The sequence below is a fragment of the Rhamphochromis longiceps genome, linkage group LG5 (assembly GCF_057381845.1).
Source record: "Rhamphochromis longiceps isolate RC_006_pf linkage group LG5, R_longiceps_female_GT1.1, whole genome shotgun sequence".
Lineage (NCBI taxonomy): Eukaryota > Metazoa > Chordata > Actinopteri > Cichliformes > Cichlidae > Rhamphochromis > Rhamphochromis longiceps.
This window is the reverse complement of record NC_140561.1, coordinates 20,109,222-20,126,157: the sequence shown is the minus strand read 5'-3', so window position 1 is coordinate 20,126,157 and position 16,936 is coordinate 20,109,222. Positions and strand designations below refer to the sequence as shown.

The window sequence follows — 16,936 nt, the reverse complement described above, 5'->3', positions numbered from 1 at the left end:
ATGGATCCATGGTTTGAAGCCGATTATGTTAAATTGTGATGCTGCCATTTGAATATTGCAGCAGAGCTTTCAGACCAAACAATGATTCTCCAGTCTTCAATTTTACAATTTTGGTGAGCCTCAGTTTCCTGATAGGTGACAGGAAGCAGGACTCGGTGTGGTCTTCTGCTGCTATATCCCATCTTCTTCAAGATTTAACATGTGGTGCTCTTCTGCATAGCATATGTGCAAAGAGCGGTTATATCCGTTACTGTTTCCTTCCTAGGCTGCTCACTGGATCTGACACCAACAACCACGCCATGTTTAGAATTACTTATATCACCTTTCTTCCACATTGTCATTCGATTCACACTTCAGCAGGTCGTCTCGACCATGTCTCGACCCTGCGAATAGCTGATTAGATATGCTTTCATGAAGGTTACGTGTACCTAATGAAGTGGCTGGTGAGTGTAGATGGGACAGACCTGTCACTGTATTACGAGGTCATTACTGGTTGTGTGGCTGCACAGTAAAGAGACTGTCTGTGGCCATGAGTTCTCTCGGTTCTCATTCACTAGTTTGCAGCATGATTTTCCGTTTGTGAAATATTCCAATTTATTAGTCACATGGAAAATTAATCAGGGAATGCCTTGAGCCAAGGCTACTTGGTGATTGACCAGCTGCTGCTGTATGACCATGTGGTGTCTTTGGTTTCTCAGTGAGAATCCCCTTCCACTTGTAGTATCTGGTTTAATAAAAAGAGAAAAAAAACAAAATGATGAACAAAAAAATCATCGAGTTGAAGCAAGAGCTCATAAACCAGTGGGAGGTGTCCAAGCGGCTGCACCCGAAGCAGTAGCATTAGTAGCGTTTTGAGAACTATTTTCAGACATGGATTAACATGAGGCAGCAGGATGTATTCACAGCCACAGGACTGTGTTTGTGTAAATGAGAAAAATGTTCATGAACATACCACCAAGCTATTTTAGTGGGCGGGTGCTAGGGTTAGGGTTACATGCAGCATACTGTAAATAATACTTATTTCAAGCATCAGTTCACCACTCTCCTTCTGCCTATTACACTTAAAATTCTGTTTGTTCTTTATTCGATCAACAGGTTAAATTTAAAAAAGTAGAAACTAAATTGAATGCAATTAAGCACAGTTTAATTCCCTGCCAAGCAAATAATAGGACAATAGTGTCTCAGCTGAGTGGAGCGATGGAGAGACATCATCACTGTGTTTCCTCTTGGGCTGGTGAAATGTATTCCCGGCACGTTTCTGGTAAATCCACAGCTCATTTTACGCTATATTACAATTTAAAGGTCAAAGAACGTCTTCTATAGTAAATCTGTATTTACAGTGCAGACACAGTAGAGTGCTACATTAAAACAATGCTGCTCATTGCTTTTAGTGCCACATTCTGCACCAACCAATTCGGCGTGAGCGTAGCAGCATCGTCCCCTGACCTACCCAGCTCCTGAGTGATATACAGTGACATCAGATAAGAGAATGCCACGACCATGCAGGGAGAGAGAGCATTGATTGGACACATTCTGAGGAGCATTAAAGTGTTAAGATGCTGCCAAACTCCATAAATCCAGTTCTCACCATCTACAGCTCCTTTTCTCCACTGAAATGAACAGACAGCACCGTCATCTCACTGCTTTACTTCGCCCCCCCCATGCAAATGTGTGAGAAAGAGATCAATGTCTGTGTAATAGCTTATTGAATTTTTGTGTAGATTGTGCGAGAGAGGTAGTTGGACAGAAATGAAGAGAAGCAGAGGAGGGACAAAAAAAGAAAAGAAAAAGGAAAACAGACAACCAGAGATGGAATCTTATCTCCCCCGTTAGGTGCACACACAGGCGTGCGGTGCACACACCAGTATGCTGTGACTAAGGCTTCTCAAATTGGCAATTCATTTAGCCAATTTAGGTTTAATGATCATAGAGGTAATGTCAATGTCAGTGGCGTCGCAGGAGTCTCTCTGTATTCCCTGCTTGCTTCCATCTTCGTGCTCCATGATGGGACCGGGAGGGAAGGGGATGGGAGATTGTGTGACATGCTGTCTGCCAGAATGAAGTCTGATGAAAGGCAAAGACACTGCAGGCTCCCACCAAAGAAAGAAACCTTTATCCAGGCCCGTTAGCTCCACGCTCAAGAGGACCGGCACACGATGCCAGCCGCGTCACATCTGCATCTAAATGGCCTGCTGTGCACAGATAATTCTGAAATGAGCGTCTGTGGTGGATTAACCAGCCTGCCTCCTGACAAAAACCCCCTTGCTGTCACTGCAGCAGAGACAGAGGCAACCGTGTGGTGGAAGGGTGTCTAATAACCAGAAAACCACTGGGCTCACTGCATTTGGGTTTGGCTTTCACCCTCAGGTTGAAGTACAAAGGAATGCGAGACAGAGCTGATCCAACATTTGGTCGCAGATGACACCATTGGTGTGTCTGTGATTCACGACTAACATTTTCAGTTTTGTAGCTGAAATGCTGAGTTGGTAATTGCCACACTTTGGCAGAGCTGACATTAAAACCAATCCTAGAAAAAAAAGAAAGTCATGCAACTGTGTTTAAAGCTCCAACCTTTAAAGAACCACAGTGCTAACTTTGTCGTGAATGCAGAGGGAAGATGGGTCTGTCTTAGTGTCGCATACTGCTGCTGTGAAGGACTGAGCATGAAATCCAATTTACTGCAGCTCAGCTTACCCTCAAGTCAAAGGCAGCTATTTCAACCTAAGCGGGGGGACAGACGACGGTGCACACATTCACATTCGCACACAAACCTTTGTAGTCTGAATAGATGATGCTCTAAAAAAAAGGGTAATTTATGGGCTGGGTTCTGATTAATGTTGTGTTGGTCTGTGTGAGATCTGGAAAGGACACAGCGAAGAGGAGAGTCAAGTGGTTGAGAAGGAGAACACATTTGATTTCACTCTGCACTTTGTTTTAATGATAGATGCTTTGCGCCCCAGTGGCCAAGCTTAAATGCCGCCTCCTAGAGAACTCTCTGAAGTCCTCTTTCAGTGGAAACGTGTGTGTGTGTGTGCCTGTTATGCAGTGCTCTTGAGATTCCTTAGTCCTTCTGCAGCTCCAGTCTCTGATTTGATGCAGTGTTTGTAATTACCGAAGACTTTTTTTTCTTCCTCTGCAGATTTTTCACTGCTCTCATTAAAATTAAAAATTATTATGTGATGATGCAGGACATTGCTTTGTCTGGATATTTTCCTGTAAATAATTTCTCAAGTCTTTTCACAGTCTTTCCCCATGAAGAGGTTAAGAAAAAAAAGTGACTATCAAGGAACTGGAGATGATAAGCTGAGAACTAATGGCCTGAACTGAGTGGTTCAAGTCGAGTGAGCGAGAAAAGGAGGTCTGGACAAGGAGGCGAAAGGAAGGCATCAGAGGAGGGGGTGGGGGTTGTGGGGGGAAAGAGCCGCATGTTTTGAGGTGAGTCCAAGGTGACCAGAGGAGGTAAAGAGCCATGTCGACCTGCAGGTTAATGTACAGAACAAAGGCCATCTGCTACCTAAAGGAAGCAGTCGTACTCCATGCAGCTGAACCACAGCGTGGAACATGCTGGTTAAAAACATTGCTTTAAAAATACTGAAAGGAGTCAAGTCAAGTAGGCTACAGCTGTTGCAAAGGGTTAACCTCTGCAAGTCACATGCAAAGCGTACATGGATGAGCAATTTCATGCTATGCCTCTTCTAGTGGGTCAGCTACATGCCATGACTTGCTTTTGGTAGAAGTCAGTTTAACTGTGTATCAGAGTACAAAGTGTCTCCTGTGAGGTGTCTGCGCAATCTGCTTAAAGCTTACCCCAAAGAGTATACAGTAAATATGATGTAGGTCTGTGACATCACTCAATTCTTTGTTGACAACAGTTTTTGAAGCCTCAACAAGGACTGCATCCATATTGCATCCATATTGTTTTTCGGAATTTTATCTAAGAGCCAGAAGTGACACTATATGGAGAAAAAGGTGAGATGCTAATTTATCAGCTAATGCTGCAAGATCAGCTAATAGCAAAGATATCTGCTTAATACTATAATTTCATTCACTTAAACTGGAGCTCAGAACTCTTTGATGGTGAAATTAACCACACAGCGAGCCAATTATTTGCCATGTGACTATTAAAATTAGGGGCGATCGTGGCTCAAGAGTTAGGCGTTCACCTTGTAATCGAAAGGTTGCTGGTTCGAGCTGTCCCCAGCTTGGACAGTCTCAGGTTGTTGTTGTGTCCTTGGGCAAGACACTTCACCTGTTGCCTACTGGTGGTGGTCAGAGGGCCCGGTGGCGCCAGTGTACGGCAGCCTCGCCTCTTTCAGTGCGCCCCAGGGTGGCTGTGGCTACAATGTAGCTTTCCATCACCAGTGTGTGAATGGATGACTGGTTGTGTGAAGTGCTTTGGGGTCCTTTGGGACTAGTAAAACGCTATACAAATACAGGCCATTTACCATTAGAGGAGGGTGGATCAGTCCAAATATTGATCATTGATAGAAACGAATGCTGGCATGGGCATCTGATAGAAACTAGTGCGACAGGATCAATACAATTTTTGTGGTGGTGGAAACAAACTTCCACAGAAACCAACTCACCAAATACTAATAAATGAACCTTAAGAATATTAGTAATATATGTTCATTGTCTCACTTGCTACTGATTATGACAGGCTTTTCTTTTGCAGTCTTTTCACCAGAAGTGTTCGAGTTTGCTAGATGTCAGCCAAGAAACTCCTTGATGAACTCCTAGCCAAGGAGTGTCCAACACATTTGTGTCCATGTGTTTAGGAAATTCTCCTAAACACATGGCCAGAATTGCAGCATTTCAAGGTTCTGTCTTTAAGAAAAACAACAGCATTAGTAGTTTTATCTACTATACTTCCATTAAAGACACACAAAGAGTTATAATATTAATAAAGTAAAACCAAAGTCTACTTAACAAACTGGAAACAGAAGATGCATTACTATTTCTGTGTTGACATAAAAAACCATCCGTATGTCAGTTAGAAGGTCCACTTCTCCAATTAACAGCACCTTGACCTTTTCACAAGTTTCCCTTTTACCACCTACAAAGTTGACTGATACAGATATTTCCTTTTAAACTATAAGCTTTTAATGTTAAAACTGCATCTGTCTATTCAGTCTTTTGCATGGTTGTGTGGATGTCAACATGCTGCATCCTGAAGAGATTTGTTTCCTAAAAAGACTGTTGAACATCTGCCTGTTCTTCAGCTCGTGTCAGGCTTCAGCTCTTTGGGGAGTTGCTGGAAACAGCTCGAATCCAACTGCCAACTTTGTCTTTCATTGTGTCGCAGGCACCATTGAGGCTCTACCAGAGCTCTTTAGCACAAAGCTACACAGAGCAAAGTGAAGGCCATTAAGAGAACCACCAGGACAATATGAACAGCAGCCCTGCCCCACATTATTATCCCTTTTTTCCCTCAAATCATTTAAACACCTGCTGGGTGGTGGAATAATATACTACTGTAGATACAGACATACAGAAACCCGAGAACCAAAAGTACACAGAACACACAAGAGCATCCAAAGCAAACACGTTCAGTAAAAATGCACATACAAAACAATGGCATCAGACAAACAGCAGCCAGATGCATCATCGTTTTATAAAAAAGAAAACAGACAAAAGAAAGGAATACTTGATCTTCAATGCATAGAAAAGTCACAGAGAACAAAGAAGGATTGTGTGGTATACAGCTGAAATACATACAGCACAGGTTTTATTCCACAGAAGCAGAAATGACCAGTTGTATTTTGGGATTTGATTGCAGTCTAAAAGGGAGAGTGTGGTTTTATGCTATAGCATGGCCATAAAGCAACACGCAAGGGTAAGATTGAGGCGGGTGGCGCACATAGTGTGAATAACATCAGAACAATAAACAATAAACAACTGTATGATCAGCCTATGTTCTCATGCTACTTTTGGAGTCCTTAAATCAGTAAATGATAGACATTACTGTTTTGTGCTGTTATTGCCTTCCAAAATGACATATGAGATTTCCTGATCTAACAGCAACATCACCTATCATTACTTTTGCTGCAGGTTTACAGACTTTAGGCATGAGAAGCGTCTTTGCAAAAATGAAAATTGGTCAATTTGGGGATTTTCAGTAACATTAATTACAGTTTATATACCAAACTGTGATCACGGTTTCTACCTCGTTTCCTGGGTCCACACTTCTGGTCCCCTCTCACAGTTCCACCATCACTCCTCTTTCATTTTGCAGTACTTACAGGTGGGTAAACAAGGCTATTGTGGCCCAACATCACATGACACTATGTCAGACTCAGCGTGCAAAAAGCAGTGGTGATGAGCATTTTTGCTGTGACATCATACAATACCGCAGATGCTGGTGTCCCCCGAAATGACACACTCTGATTTCACTGTCCAGTGACCCATTTATGCCAGTTTGGACTAGCGTAAGGTTAGGAAGAGTTATGGGTCATTTGTGCGCAATCCTCCTCGAGCAGTTTATATAAACAAATAACAACGATACATTCAGAAACAATATGCCACTTACTGCAGCGGTTTTACTGTTATCTCACTGTAATTTAGATAAACAAAATGTAATTTCTGGACTGCATGAGCTCCTTGTGTGATAAAAGGTAGTTGTTGATGTCCTGTCTGAGCTCTGCTGCATTTACTGTCAGCATATAGCCCCGTATAGTCCTGCAGTTCTCAATCCGCTCTCTGCAAAAGTTTCAGGCTTCTTAAGCATATGAAATGTGTGTCAGGTTGTTGAACACAGAGTGGCAGCCCTCTGTCTCCATTTAAAATGCCAATACTTTTCACCCTTCATTGCATTGCCTGGATTTAAAGGTCATGTTGTTTATCGGGGTCAACGTGCACCTCTGATTCCTTTGGAGGCCACGGATGAGCGGGGAAAATTCGTCTATGTGTGTCTAGATGTGATGCAAGACGTGAACTTTTATATAGTGCTGACTGAGGTCTTTGCATCAGACTAGAGGAAGCCTTGGCTCACTTTTAAATAAATAAAAACCTCTGGGTCTGAAATATTCATCACAAAAATTACACAAGAGTTACTAAACTGTGTTCTCCACTGCTCTGCATCGAGGGAGATGAGCCAGGTTCGGCACAGTTCTTCTAGTCTGCGAGGCTCACTGTGTCAACATGTTTGATTTTCCTCCTTTCATCAAAAGACATTAAAACTAGGTGTAAATGTAGGGACAGAGCGAAGGGAGACACAGGACTGTAGATCGGTGGAGGCTTTCCCTGTTCATCCCCTCCATCTTTGCTGTTCCTGCCTTTGCCTTTCATGGTTGCTATTTCAGTATCTGGAGCTACTTCTGTCTCTCGAAAAGGAAACTAATACAGTTTATAAAATCCTATCAGCCCATGTTGTTGTGATCATGTGTCAGCGCGTTTAGTGTCTAATGCATGCAGAGTTAAAGCTTCTGCACTGGGAAAAGGATTACCACAAGCTCAAGCTCACACTCAGATCACAGGAAGACTCGAGCAGGGGTAAGAGCAAGCAAACAAAAATAAAGTAGTCAAATATTTAGTCAGCGCACACGTACATGGGACAAGGTCACAGTGGTTAATCAAATCTACTGTGAGGAAAGATGGATTAGTGTTGATAAACGGAACAAGATAAAAGGCTGGAACTGGAAAACATCATCTAAATTATATGTTTCTAAATTATACGCCTCTGCCTCACATGATTGTGTCTAAAGGATGGTTGTTTTAGCCTTTAAATAAAAGTGCGGTGCATGACATTATTGGACGGGGCATTGAAGAGCTACTGTAATATTCTGCAGATTGCAAAACATCAGCATAACTCAACTGACTGCAGTAAATGCGTTTCACAAACGTAATCCAAACTCAATTTGTGTACAAGCATACAAAACAGCCTTTATATAGACTGAAGTTGGAGTTCATTATTCTGTTGCACAAAAAAAACCACTCTGTGGCTTTATGGCACTGCTTTCTTGACCTTTTTATACTTCTTCTTAATGCTGATTTGTCCCCTGACACCTTTGAGCATTATGTTGGAGTAATGTATGTACCGACCACAGGGAAGTGAGCCAGCATTGTTGTTGATCTTAAAAATTCTCCTTTAAAAACGGAATCTAAAAGCCAGATCTCCAGTTTCCAGAATCTGTTCCGTAATGAAGCTTGCTGGCGAGGCGGAGGATTAGACTGATTAATGACATGCAGTCTTGCACCCTGTCAGTGGTGAGTGCTTTTATGCCTTAGGCCAAGAGAAACTGAGATAATTGATCACATAATGCACTAAGTTCTTTTTTAATGAAGGACTACCTCAGCTTAGGGTCATGTTAGACTACTTAAAATGAACACATTTTCATAGGAATTTGGAATATTTCCTTAATCGCCTTAATGTGGTTAAAGGTCTCTTCTCTCATTCATTTTGCAATATTCATGTTTTTTGTGGGATACATATATTTTTTTAAGACAGCATGTCCTTATTTCCTCTGGAACTGACTAAAATCATCTAATGTACACGAGCTTGGTGAGCGTGAGAGTCAAGTTCTCACACAAAGTCAAATGAACTGGAGCAAAGCGAGCCTGCTCACAAGACCCTACAGATTTCTTTCACACAGGGTGACACATTGATCACGCATGTCAAAGAAAACATCGCATAAATGCATATCAAAAGTTTGCACCATACACAAGAGATCATCTCATCAGAACAGAAATCTAACTGTGTGGAAGAAAAACAAAATCAATCAGATCAATGAGAGCACGGAGGAGGAAAAAGCCCTCCAATGCTGTCTTACCCAAGATCATGCTGTATTCTCCCACTTCTCTTTCCCACGTTATCTTCCTGCTTGACTCCTCTCCTCTTTGATCAGCTACAAGGACGACTCAAATCTTAAGCGCCCCCCTCTCTGGTTCTCAAAACTCAATGTGGAAAAGACATCCAACATCACAACCTTCACTTTGGTTCTCTACACTGTGTCTTCCCTCCCGCTCAGTGTCCCTCATCCACATTAGATAGTTCTCCTTCTTCTTCTCCTTCAAGTCTCTGTACACGTCTCAGGCAGCTGTTGCCAGAGGAGAAACACAGCAGCCTTGACTGCAACACAGCATGCACTCAATCTACTGCAATGAAGCCTGTAATTTATTCACTGTTATATATTCACTCCAGCAGGAGGAACACCAGAGAGATGGAGGCTTGCCTCACAGGAGGAACCTCTGCACTACAGCATGCCTCTCTCTCTCTCGCTCTCTCTCTCTCTCTCTCTCTCGACCATATTTTTGGGGTTGGGTATAACCTAAAGGCACCTTGCATTTCTAAGCTGTGATTGGTTGGAGGTTTAGCCAATGAGAGCAGCTGGAACTGAACATTTTCTTGGGGTGTTTGAATCAGGACGCAGACTGATAATGCTGCTGTCGATTCTGCTCTCTCCTTCTCTCCGTCTCCCTTTGTCTCCTGTTTACTATTGACGACCCCCCCCCAGCCCAGCACACACACACACACACACACACACACACACACACACACACACACACACACACACACACACACCTCTCCTCGTCTCACTTTCACTCTCATCGACAACATCTGAGATCTGTAATATGTCTTTGTGCTCTGACAATTTCCTCCTGAGATTTTCCTCTGCTCTCTCCCTCTACCTGTCTGTTGTCTGTTAGCTGTATACACAAAAATCAGCAGTACATTTTGGAAAATGCTGACCGAGTTCACGGTGTTGTTGCAGACAAGTGTGCGAAGAGACAAAAAGAAGAGCAGGCGCAGAGGCGCAGTAGAGACTGACAGCTTGAGAGACTCGATGAAGCATTGTGGGGAGGGGAGGAGAAATTGAGGTTAATGCAGACTGACTCGGGGATGAAAGTGTAAGGTGAGGAAATGTGGAAGATATGGTGAAACAGCAGGATGAAGGAGGGAGCTGACAGCTGTTTGACAGGCAGTGGCAGAGAGTGCTGAATGAGCTTAAATACTAAGCTCACTGCACGCACTCCTATACCAACATTTACCAGAACAATGAGTTTAAGGTGTATGCTGTGCTAATGGATGTGCGAGCCTTCGTCAAACACTTTCTCACAAGATCGGGCTGTCACATGAACTCTTTTGTTCGGGCTTTAGGCAACACGATCTGGTCCATTTTTACATAATTAAACAGTCATCCTAAAGTAAGTCAAATAATGCTGCGTGTCAGTCTGTTTGTGTTTAAGTTTGCTTGAACCCAGGGTAGAGTTTGTGTGTGTGTGTGTGTGTGTGTGTGTGTGTGTGTGTGTGTGTGTGTGTGTGTGTGTGTGTGTGTGTGTGTGTGTGTGTGTGTGTGTGTGTGTGTGTGTGTGATAAGGTTTCCTCATTAGTAGAGTCAGCCTGAATAATGCAGGCAGGTGTAATGTTGTGGCCAATGGGCCAGGTGCTAATATGGCTGTCTGAGGGTGGAGGGTCAGACACAGCATGACTTTAATGGATGTCACCATGGGAAAATGAAATCGGACCTCAGAGCTCATGTGACGAACCATCCCATCTGTGTATGTGTGTGTCTGTGCGTGTGTGTGTCCTTGGGGATTTATGTCTTTGCCTTGTCTACTTAATGAAGAGCCTTTCTGGTTTTCGGAGAACAAAAAGTTCTGTCAGTGTGAAAGAATATCTTTGCTGAATTGATCAATTATACAGTGGATTTAATGACAACTCAAATGGATTATTTAAAGTAATTTTTAATCATTATTCAAATATTTCTTGAACATTTATGAAGAAAGTTTTCACAGGAGTCACTCCATGATTCAGTAGCTTGTAGAAACACTTTTAGCAGCAATAACTTTGTTTTCTGTATAATTTTATCAGTCTGTCACGTCGTTGTGGAGGAATTCTGGCCCACTTTTCTTTACAGTGCTGCGTCATTTCAATGAAGTTTCCAGGCATTCATTTATGCACCTGTTGGACTCTAAGTCTGGCATATGACTGGACTGTTGCAGCTCCTTGATTTTTCTCTTTTTCAGCCTTTGTGTTGTAACATTTGTTGCTGTGCTTGGCATCATTCTTCTGTTGCATGAACCAGTTTCAGTGAAGGTTTAGCTTTAACCTGTAGAGTCTGAGGTGTGGCTCTTGGGTTTTGTGCTGTTTCTCTGAGCATAGCACAGTCTGACCATGGGGTGAGTTTCCTGGGATGTCCAATCCTGGGAAGATTGTGGGATTGTAGCATTGTGGCAAACCAGCAAACTGCCTTAGTACCAACTTGTATGGAGGTGCTCACACTTGCTGATGATCAGTTAATGAAGTTTGATCAGCTTCTACTTACCCTGTGAATTTCTATAGTAGCAGGAAGGGTGTACTTAGTCTTTTACACGACTCGTACGGCTCCCATTATGTTTAGAATAAAGTATTAAAGTTTTGATCAGTGTTTAGTTGCATACTGTTCATTCAGTAGTCCTGTGTACTGCATACTGTCCCGGGTGGCCATGACTGTATCGACTGATTTGTCAAAAAGTCCAATTTAGGTTTAATCTTTAGCGGTGAGGCCTGAAGTGTTGTGCTAGTCCACCTCAGATAACATTAGAATAGCCATAAGCATATACTTAACGTATACGTAACCCAATACAGGCTATTGTGCCAAACAGACGATGCAGATGAAGTAAATGCAAATTATGTCACACTCAGCATAAGTGTCTTTTTGTTTGTTTGTTTTTTTTGTTCTACATATGAACTACATACTAACTTGAGCTACGCTTAGTTATAAAGCTGTATAATGTAAAGTGTATTTCTGCACTGACGTGATGAGAGAAGATCTACTGAATTTACTGCACCGTGGAGGTTAAAATGGGCTTGAATTAACTAAATGACTAACATGCACTGTATATAAATACACACAAACAGGCACACACAAGGACACACACTGGACTAAACACAGGTCTGTGTAGAGTAAAGGGGTACAGGGCACTTCATCAGCACGTGTGTTGTACATTACAGTGCCCTCTGATGGGGAAGGGGCAAATTATATATGTTAATATTTTAGTGTTATTAAAGCATTTTTTATGTGATCATAAACAAATAATTTCATTTGCACTTACTACATTTTTAACCAGATTAAGACAAATACTTGGAATAACTATGATGGAAGGTAATGGGGATTCAACTAAGGATAATGTGAGCAGAGGCCAGATGTGCAATCAGTTCCCTCTATGTAAGCACCCAAAAACTGGTGTCTTATACTTCACATGCTATTAACCGAGACGCCAGAGTGCTTTAGATTCTGTTTATTACTACTGCTGTATATATGAGGAATCAGAATATGCTGACATTGGGCACACAAGAATTACCCCCACACAGCTCTAGCTGTGACTAGCCTTCACTTTAATAACAAACATTACTGATATCTTTTGTGTGTCCACAAGCTTTTCCGTTCTGCTTATCAATTTGTTTAAGGATGTCAGGGAAAACAAAAGTTCTGTTCTATCTATTCACGCCAAAGGTTGCTCTCTTTCTTTCTCCTCCTTCTATGCACCTTCCTTCTTCCATCATCCATTTCCTGCATCATATCAGTGAAGTGTGTAAAGGGTCACACCAAGTGTGAGTGCAAAGTCTTATCTGACCCTACGTGCTGATGTTTGCAGGAGACTGGCCTAACTTTCATCAAAGAGAGAAACCTTCAAAGCCTCGTGTAGCCAGAGTCACTCGCTCTTTATTTCTGCTCAGAATATTGCAGTAATGAGGGGATCCCGGCTTACCCAGCCTCTCAGTTCTTCTTAAGCTGATCAAAGGAAGCAAACTCAGGCTGGTGGGTGTTTTTGCATTGCTCAGTAGTCTGTTATGATCTTACCTGAGCCCCACATTGGTTGCTTCTGCACTTCGCGATGCTCAATGCGATCCAGCTCCTTTGACCAGTAGAGAGTCCGGAGGTCAGTGTGTCAGCCAGCGTAAAGTACCACAGAGATGCCGTCCTCTTTGAGTGGAATAAAAAAAAGTATGCTCACATTATTGTAGAAATATAAATAAATAAACACTCAGCGTCGTGAGCGCAGAACTGGCAACAGTCAGCTGGGGAGTGAAGAGGGAAATGCTCGGTGCAGACAGCCACATGCCCACAGTGTGGCTGCATCAAACTACAAGCATCTTGATGTTCAGCTTCTTCATCTTCGGTTCTCTCGCTCTCTTTATCCTCTTCGTTTCAAAAAGCTTCTAATACTCTGTGTCTGTCTGTATTTTCTCTGTGTTTTCCTTTTATGCTGTCACCTCTTTGCCGGGAGTGAAGGAAACAAGTGCACAAGATTCCAGTGGCTAATTCTGCTTCTTAGGACTGGGGAACCTAATATGTGAGGACAACTGTGGAAGGAGGGAGATACAGGCAGAGAGGGAGTGTGTGTACGGAAAAGGAGGGGCAGGAGAGAGGAGGGGAGACCCAGCAACGGATGGCAGATCAGAGGGAATAAGGACTGTGTGTGTGTGTTTTGAAGATGGTGGAAAGTCACTGAAACTTGAAAGAAGTTGTTGACATGGTGAAGCAAAGGGAAGTGTAATTGGTGGATGAAACAGATGGCTTATGGACAGATAAACTGTGTATTCTTTTTGCTTGTTTGATCTTGAAACAGGTTCCCACACAAATGGCTCTGCCCCACAGGGTTCGTTCGCTCATTTGTTGAATGACCGGGTTGTTATAATGAGTTATGAGCAAAGCCTGAGTTATTTACACAATCGTCAAAACCCTTTGCTCAAATCCTGCTCTGTCCACATGTGCTTGATGATTCTGCTTATCGGTTCAGTCCCTGTTATCCACAAGCTGAAGAATTTCAGTTTGTTACACTCTGTTTTTTCACTCACATCACGCACCGAACATCAGGAGGTAAATTTTACACTAGGTGGCCTTCTTTAAAATGCTGATCCACTGCAAATCCAAAACACTCTCAGCCTCTCTGCCACCCAGTTCCATTTCTCACCTACTGAAACATCTAAAGCGAAGCACTGGTATAGCTGAGATGGTGAAATTAAATGTGGATGGCTGCGAGATGAAGATAGTCACACAAAATTTACAAACATGATACTGTGGGACTCCTGTGCGCTACCATGTTGCTTCCTGCTTTCTGCCAGTTAAGGTGTAGATTCAGATCAGATGTCCTAAATGTGCTTGCGAGTGTCATTTTGGAGAGGTAGGGGAGTATTAGGTGGAGCAGAAGGAGGCAAGGGCTGAGGTGAGATTGACGCATGGCCCAATATCGAGTAAATGTCAGTCTAATTCTGATACACTAAACGGTCTGAGCTCTAGTCTGCCTTGTGCGCTCCAAGTAGTCACCTGAGGAATATGGGGAATAAATGCGTGGCTAACTACAGTCTATTAAAATGATGTGAACAGTTTAAAGACACTGAGTGTGTGAAGTGCTCTTGTGTAAATGAGACAGGCCATTTAAAAACACCAAGTGTTTAATGCAAGCTGTAAAAGCCTTAATGGTAGCGTCCAGTCAGTCTTGGCAGGGTCACTTTATAACTCTTCTAAGGATGTGCTCATGTAAACTTATATCCCAGTTTAATTTAAGGCAGACATATTCACTTTTATTTCATTTGCATGTTTATTACGGACAAAGCAACACACCAACAGCTTCTGGCACCATGCCAGATAAGGGGTTAGGTTGAGGGACAGTGAGGAAGGACGACAAACTGGAGCAGTAAGCACATTTCATCAGCGGATACAGTTACACACACACACACAACACACACACACATTTTCTGACTGCCCTGTCCTTTGCTCTTTAACTAATCTCTCTCTGTCATAAAACCTTTATAAGATGGCTCACCGTAACATCCTGCAGAGTAATGCAGTGCATTGCATTCCTCCCTCAGTGATCTATATATGGATTTTCAGTGTTTGCTCACGTCTCTGTTCTCCTTTCATGTGTGCAGCAGGTTAGTTTGACGCAACTTCTTCTTCAATCCACAAACTTTTACTTGAGCAGAAAGATGTGGTTTGGCTAACCTCTCTCCCACACCACTGACCACTGGAACTATACTGACACAAATTCATTTTAATTCGGCTTAAAAAATATTTATAAACTTAAATAAATACAGGAGACAGTAAAAATACTCAATTACAAGTAGAACTTATCCATTTAAGATTAATTAAAAAAAGATTCTTTCTTAGGTAAAAGTGCAAAATTATAATTAGTAAACTATACTTATACCTCAATTATAGTTTTATATGTAAACACAAATTAATGCCACAGATGCCCTAAATGAACAGATTTGGTAAATACCAAAATCAGCTTTTATGTTTCTGTAATGATAATTGCAGTAATGCAATTAAGTGTTTTAATTAAAATTATATTTTTGAATAACATAACAACATAACCATAAAACTAACAACACAATGTTTAGTTTTAAATGAGTTTCAGATTTAAAAAATGTTTGTTTTCTTGTTTTTATGGCAGATGGTCTGACAAATTTGTACTGTATTTGTATCTGTACATATTTATTGTTAAACAAATATGAAGTATTTCTTGAAATTTTTATATATGACATGCAAAGGTAAATCTTTAAAAACTGGTTGAAAACACTTTATAATGTGTCCACCAGTCAGCTGTACAAGCTAACATTATCTTCTTAAACCTGCTCTGACCTGTGAGCCCTCATGGCGTCGTCCTATCAGGTCTGACACCAGGATGCTGGTAGTACGTTATACAGGTCCAGTGGGCTGTGGGTTGTAGGGCTCCAGTCTTATTCCACTGAGTCCTAAATATGCTTAATCATATCACATTCTCAGGAATTTGGAGACCAGCTCAGTGCTATAAGGCTCCCAGTGATGTTCCTTCTGGTGTTCCTGAGATTTTTCTTTGACGTGTGCATTGTCCTGCTAGGAGAGACTACTGCCATCTGGGAGTGCTTTAATTATCTAACTAATCAAATAGTGTGTTTGTTTCTATATTTAGCTTCCACTTTCATCAGAAACAAAACACATTGTTTGCCTCATTAACTCTGAAAATCTTATCACATAAAATCAAAGGTAAGTTTACCAAAAAGCATTTTAAAAAGCATCAAAAAACACTTTTTCTTCAAATCGTGCCAGCTGTGTTGTTTTTCTAGCCATTTTTTTGTGTTTCTTTCCTCTCCTTTACTCAGTGTGCCAACAGTCCTGGAGAGCACTGTCTTTCTCTTTTTTTCTTTTTTTGATCATTCATTTTCCCCCCTCAAGGATAAAAGCCCCAACCACAACCTTCTTCCCTAATAGCCGATGCACTTCAGTGCTGGCTTTGAAGATTTAATCAGTCAGATTTCCTTGATTAATCCTTTTTCATGTCCTTTCACGGTAAATAATTAGACTCTGATATGATCACTTGCTGGATGGAGAGGACAGCATGCAGTTCTCTGATAGAGCAGAGTCCCCAGGTATCTTCATTAGCCTGATTATTCTCATCCAAACACACTCCATCAACCAGTTTACTTGTAAATAGGTTAATTCTATTCCCACTCCCTGCTCACTCTGCTGGCTCACTGTGTTTAGCAGAGGAGTTCTCACCAAATGTCTCTTTTGTTATGTGTCTACCTTCACAGTCATCGCAAAGGAAGTATTTGAGAAATTATCTCATCTCCATCGTATTTAGTCTGAGGGGTTTTCATTGTAAACGAATGCCAGTCACTCGATGCCAAATGTGTCTTTGTCAAACAGTTGTTGTATTTTTATTAATACAGTATGCTTTACAGACTTCAGTCAAGACCAAGACTGTAGAAGTTGTGTAATGTTGACACCTAGTGGCCAAATGCTTATATCTCATGCAGCTGATACATATATTGCAGGAATGAACTTCTACCACTAGGTGGCAGTGAGATTCCTCCCTCCTTCATTATAGATTTTGTCCTGACCTCTTGTCATCTAACATAATAATAATTAATAAAACACAAATAACAATGAGCATATTCACAACAGAAGACTCATTTTTCTTCAAATTCTTCCAAAACAGGATCTGTTTAACCGTGCATTAGATGCTGAGC

The 16,936-nt window shown here is 41.7% G+C and overlaps 1 protein-coding gene across 2 annotated transcripts in view; it reads right to left on the bottom strand.

Moving 5' to 3' along the window:
* The window catches only part of LOC146669837 (zinc finger protein 385A-like), a 28,762-nt gene extending 15,500 nt beyond the window's left edge, over positions 1 to 13,262 (bottom strand). The window contains exon 1 of one of the 2 annotated variants that reach the window (XM_085406459.1): positions 12,783 to 13,262. In XM_085406459.1, the coding sequence (XP_085262585.1) occupies positions 12,783 to 12,795 (13 nt within the window). In that variant the 5' untranslated portion in view covers positions 12,796 to 13,262. Of the gene's footprint in view, positions 1 to 8,768; positions 9,209 to 12,782 lie in introns of those variants that run through there. The other variant, XM_085406460.1, reaches the window with a different exon arrangement.
* Positions 13,263 to 16,936: the final 3,674 nt, after the last annotated feature.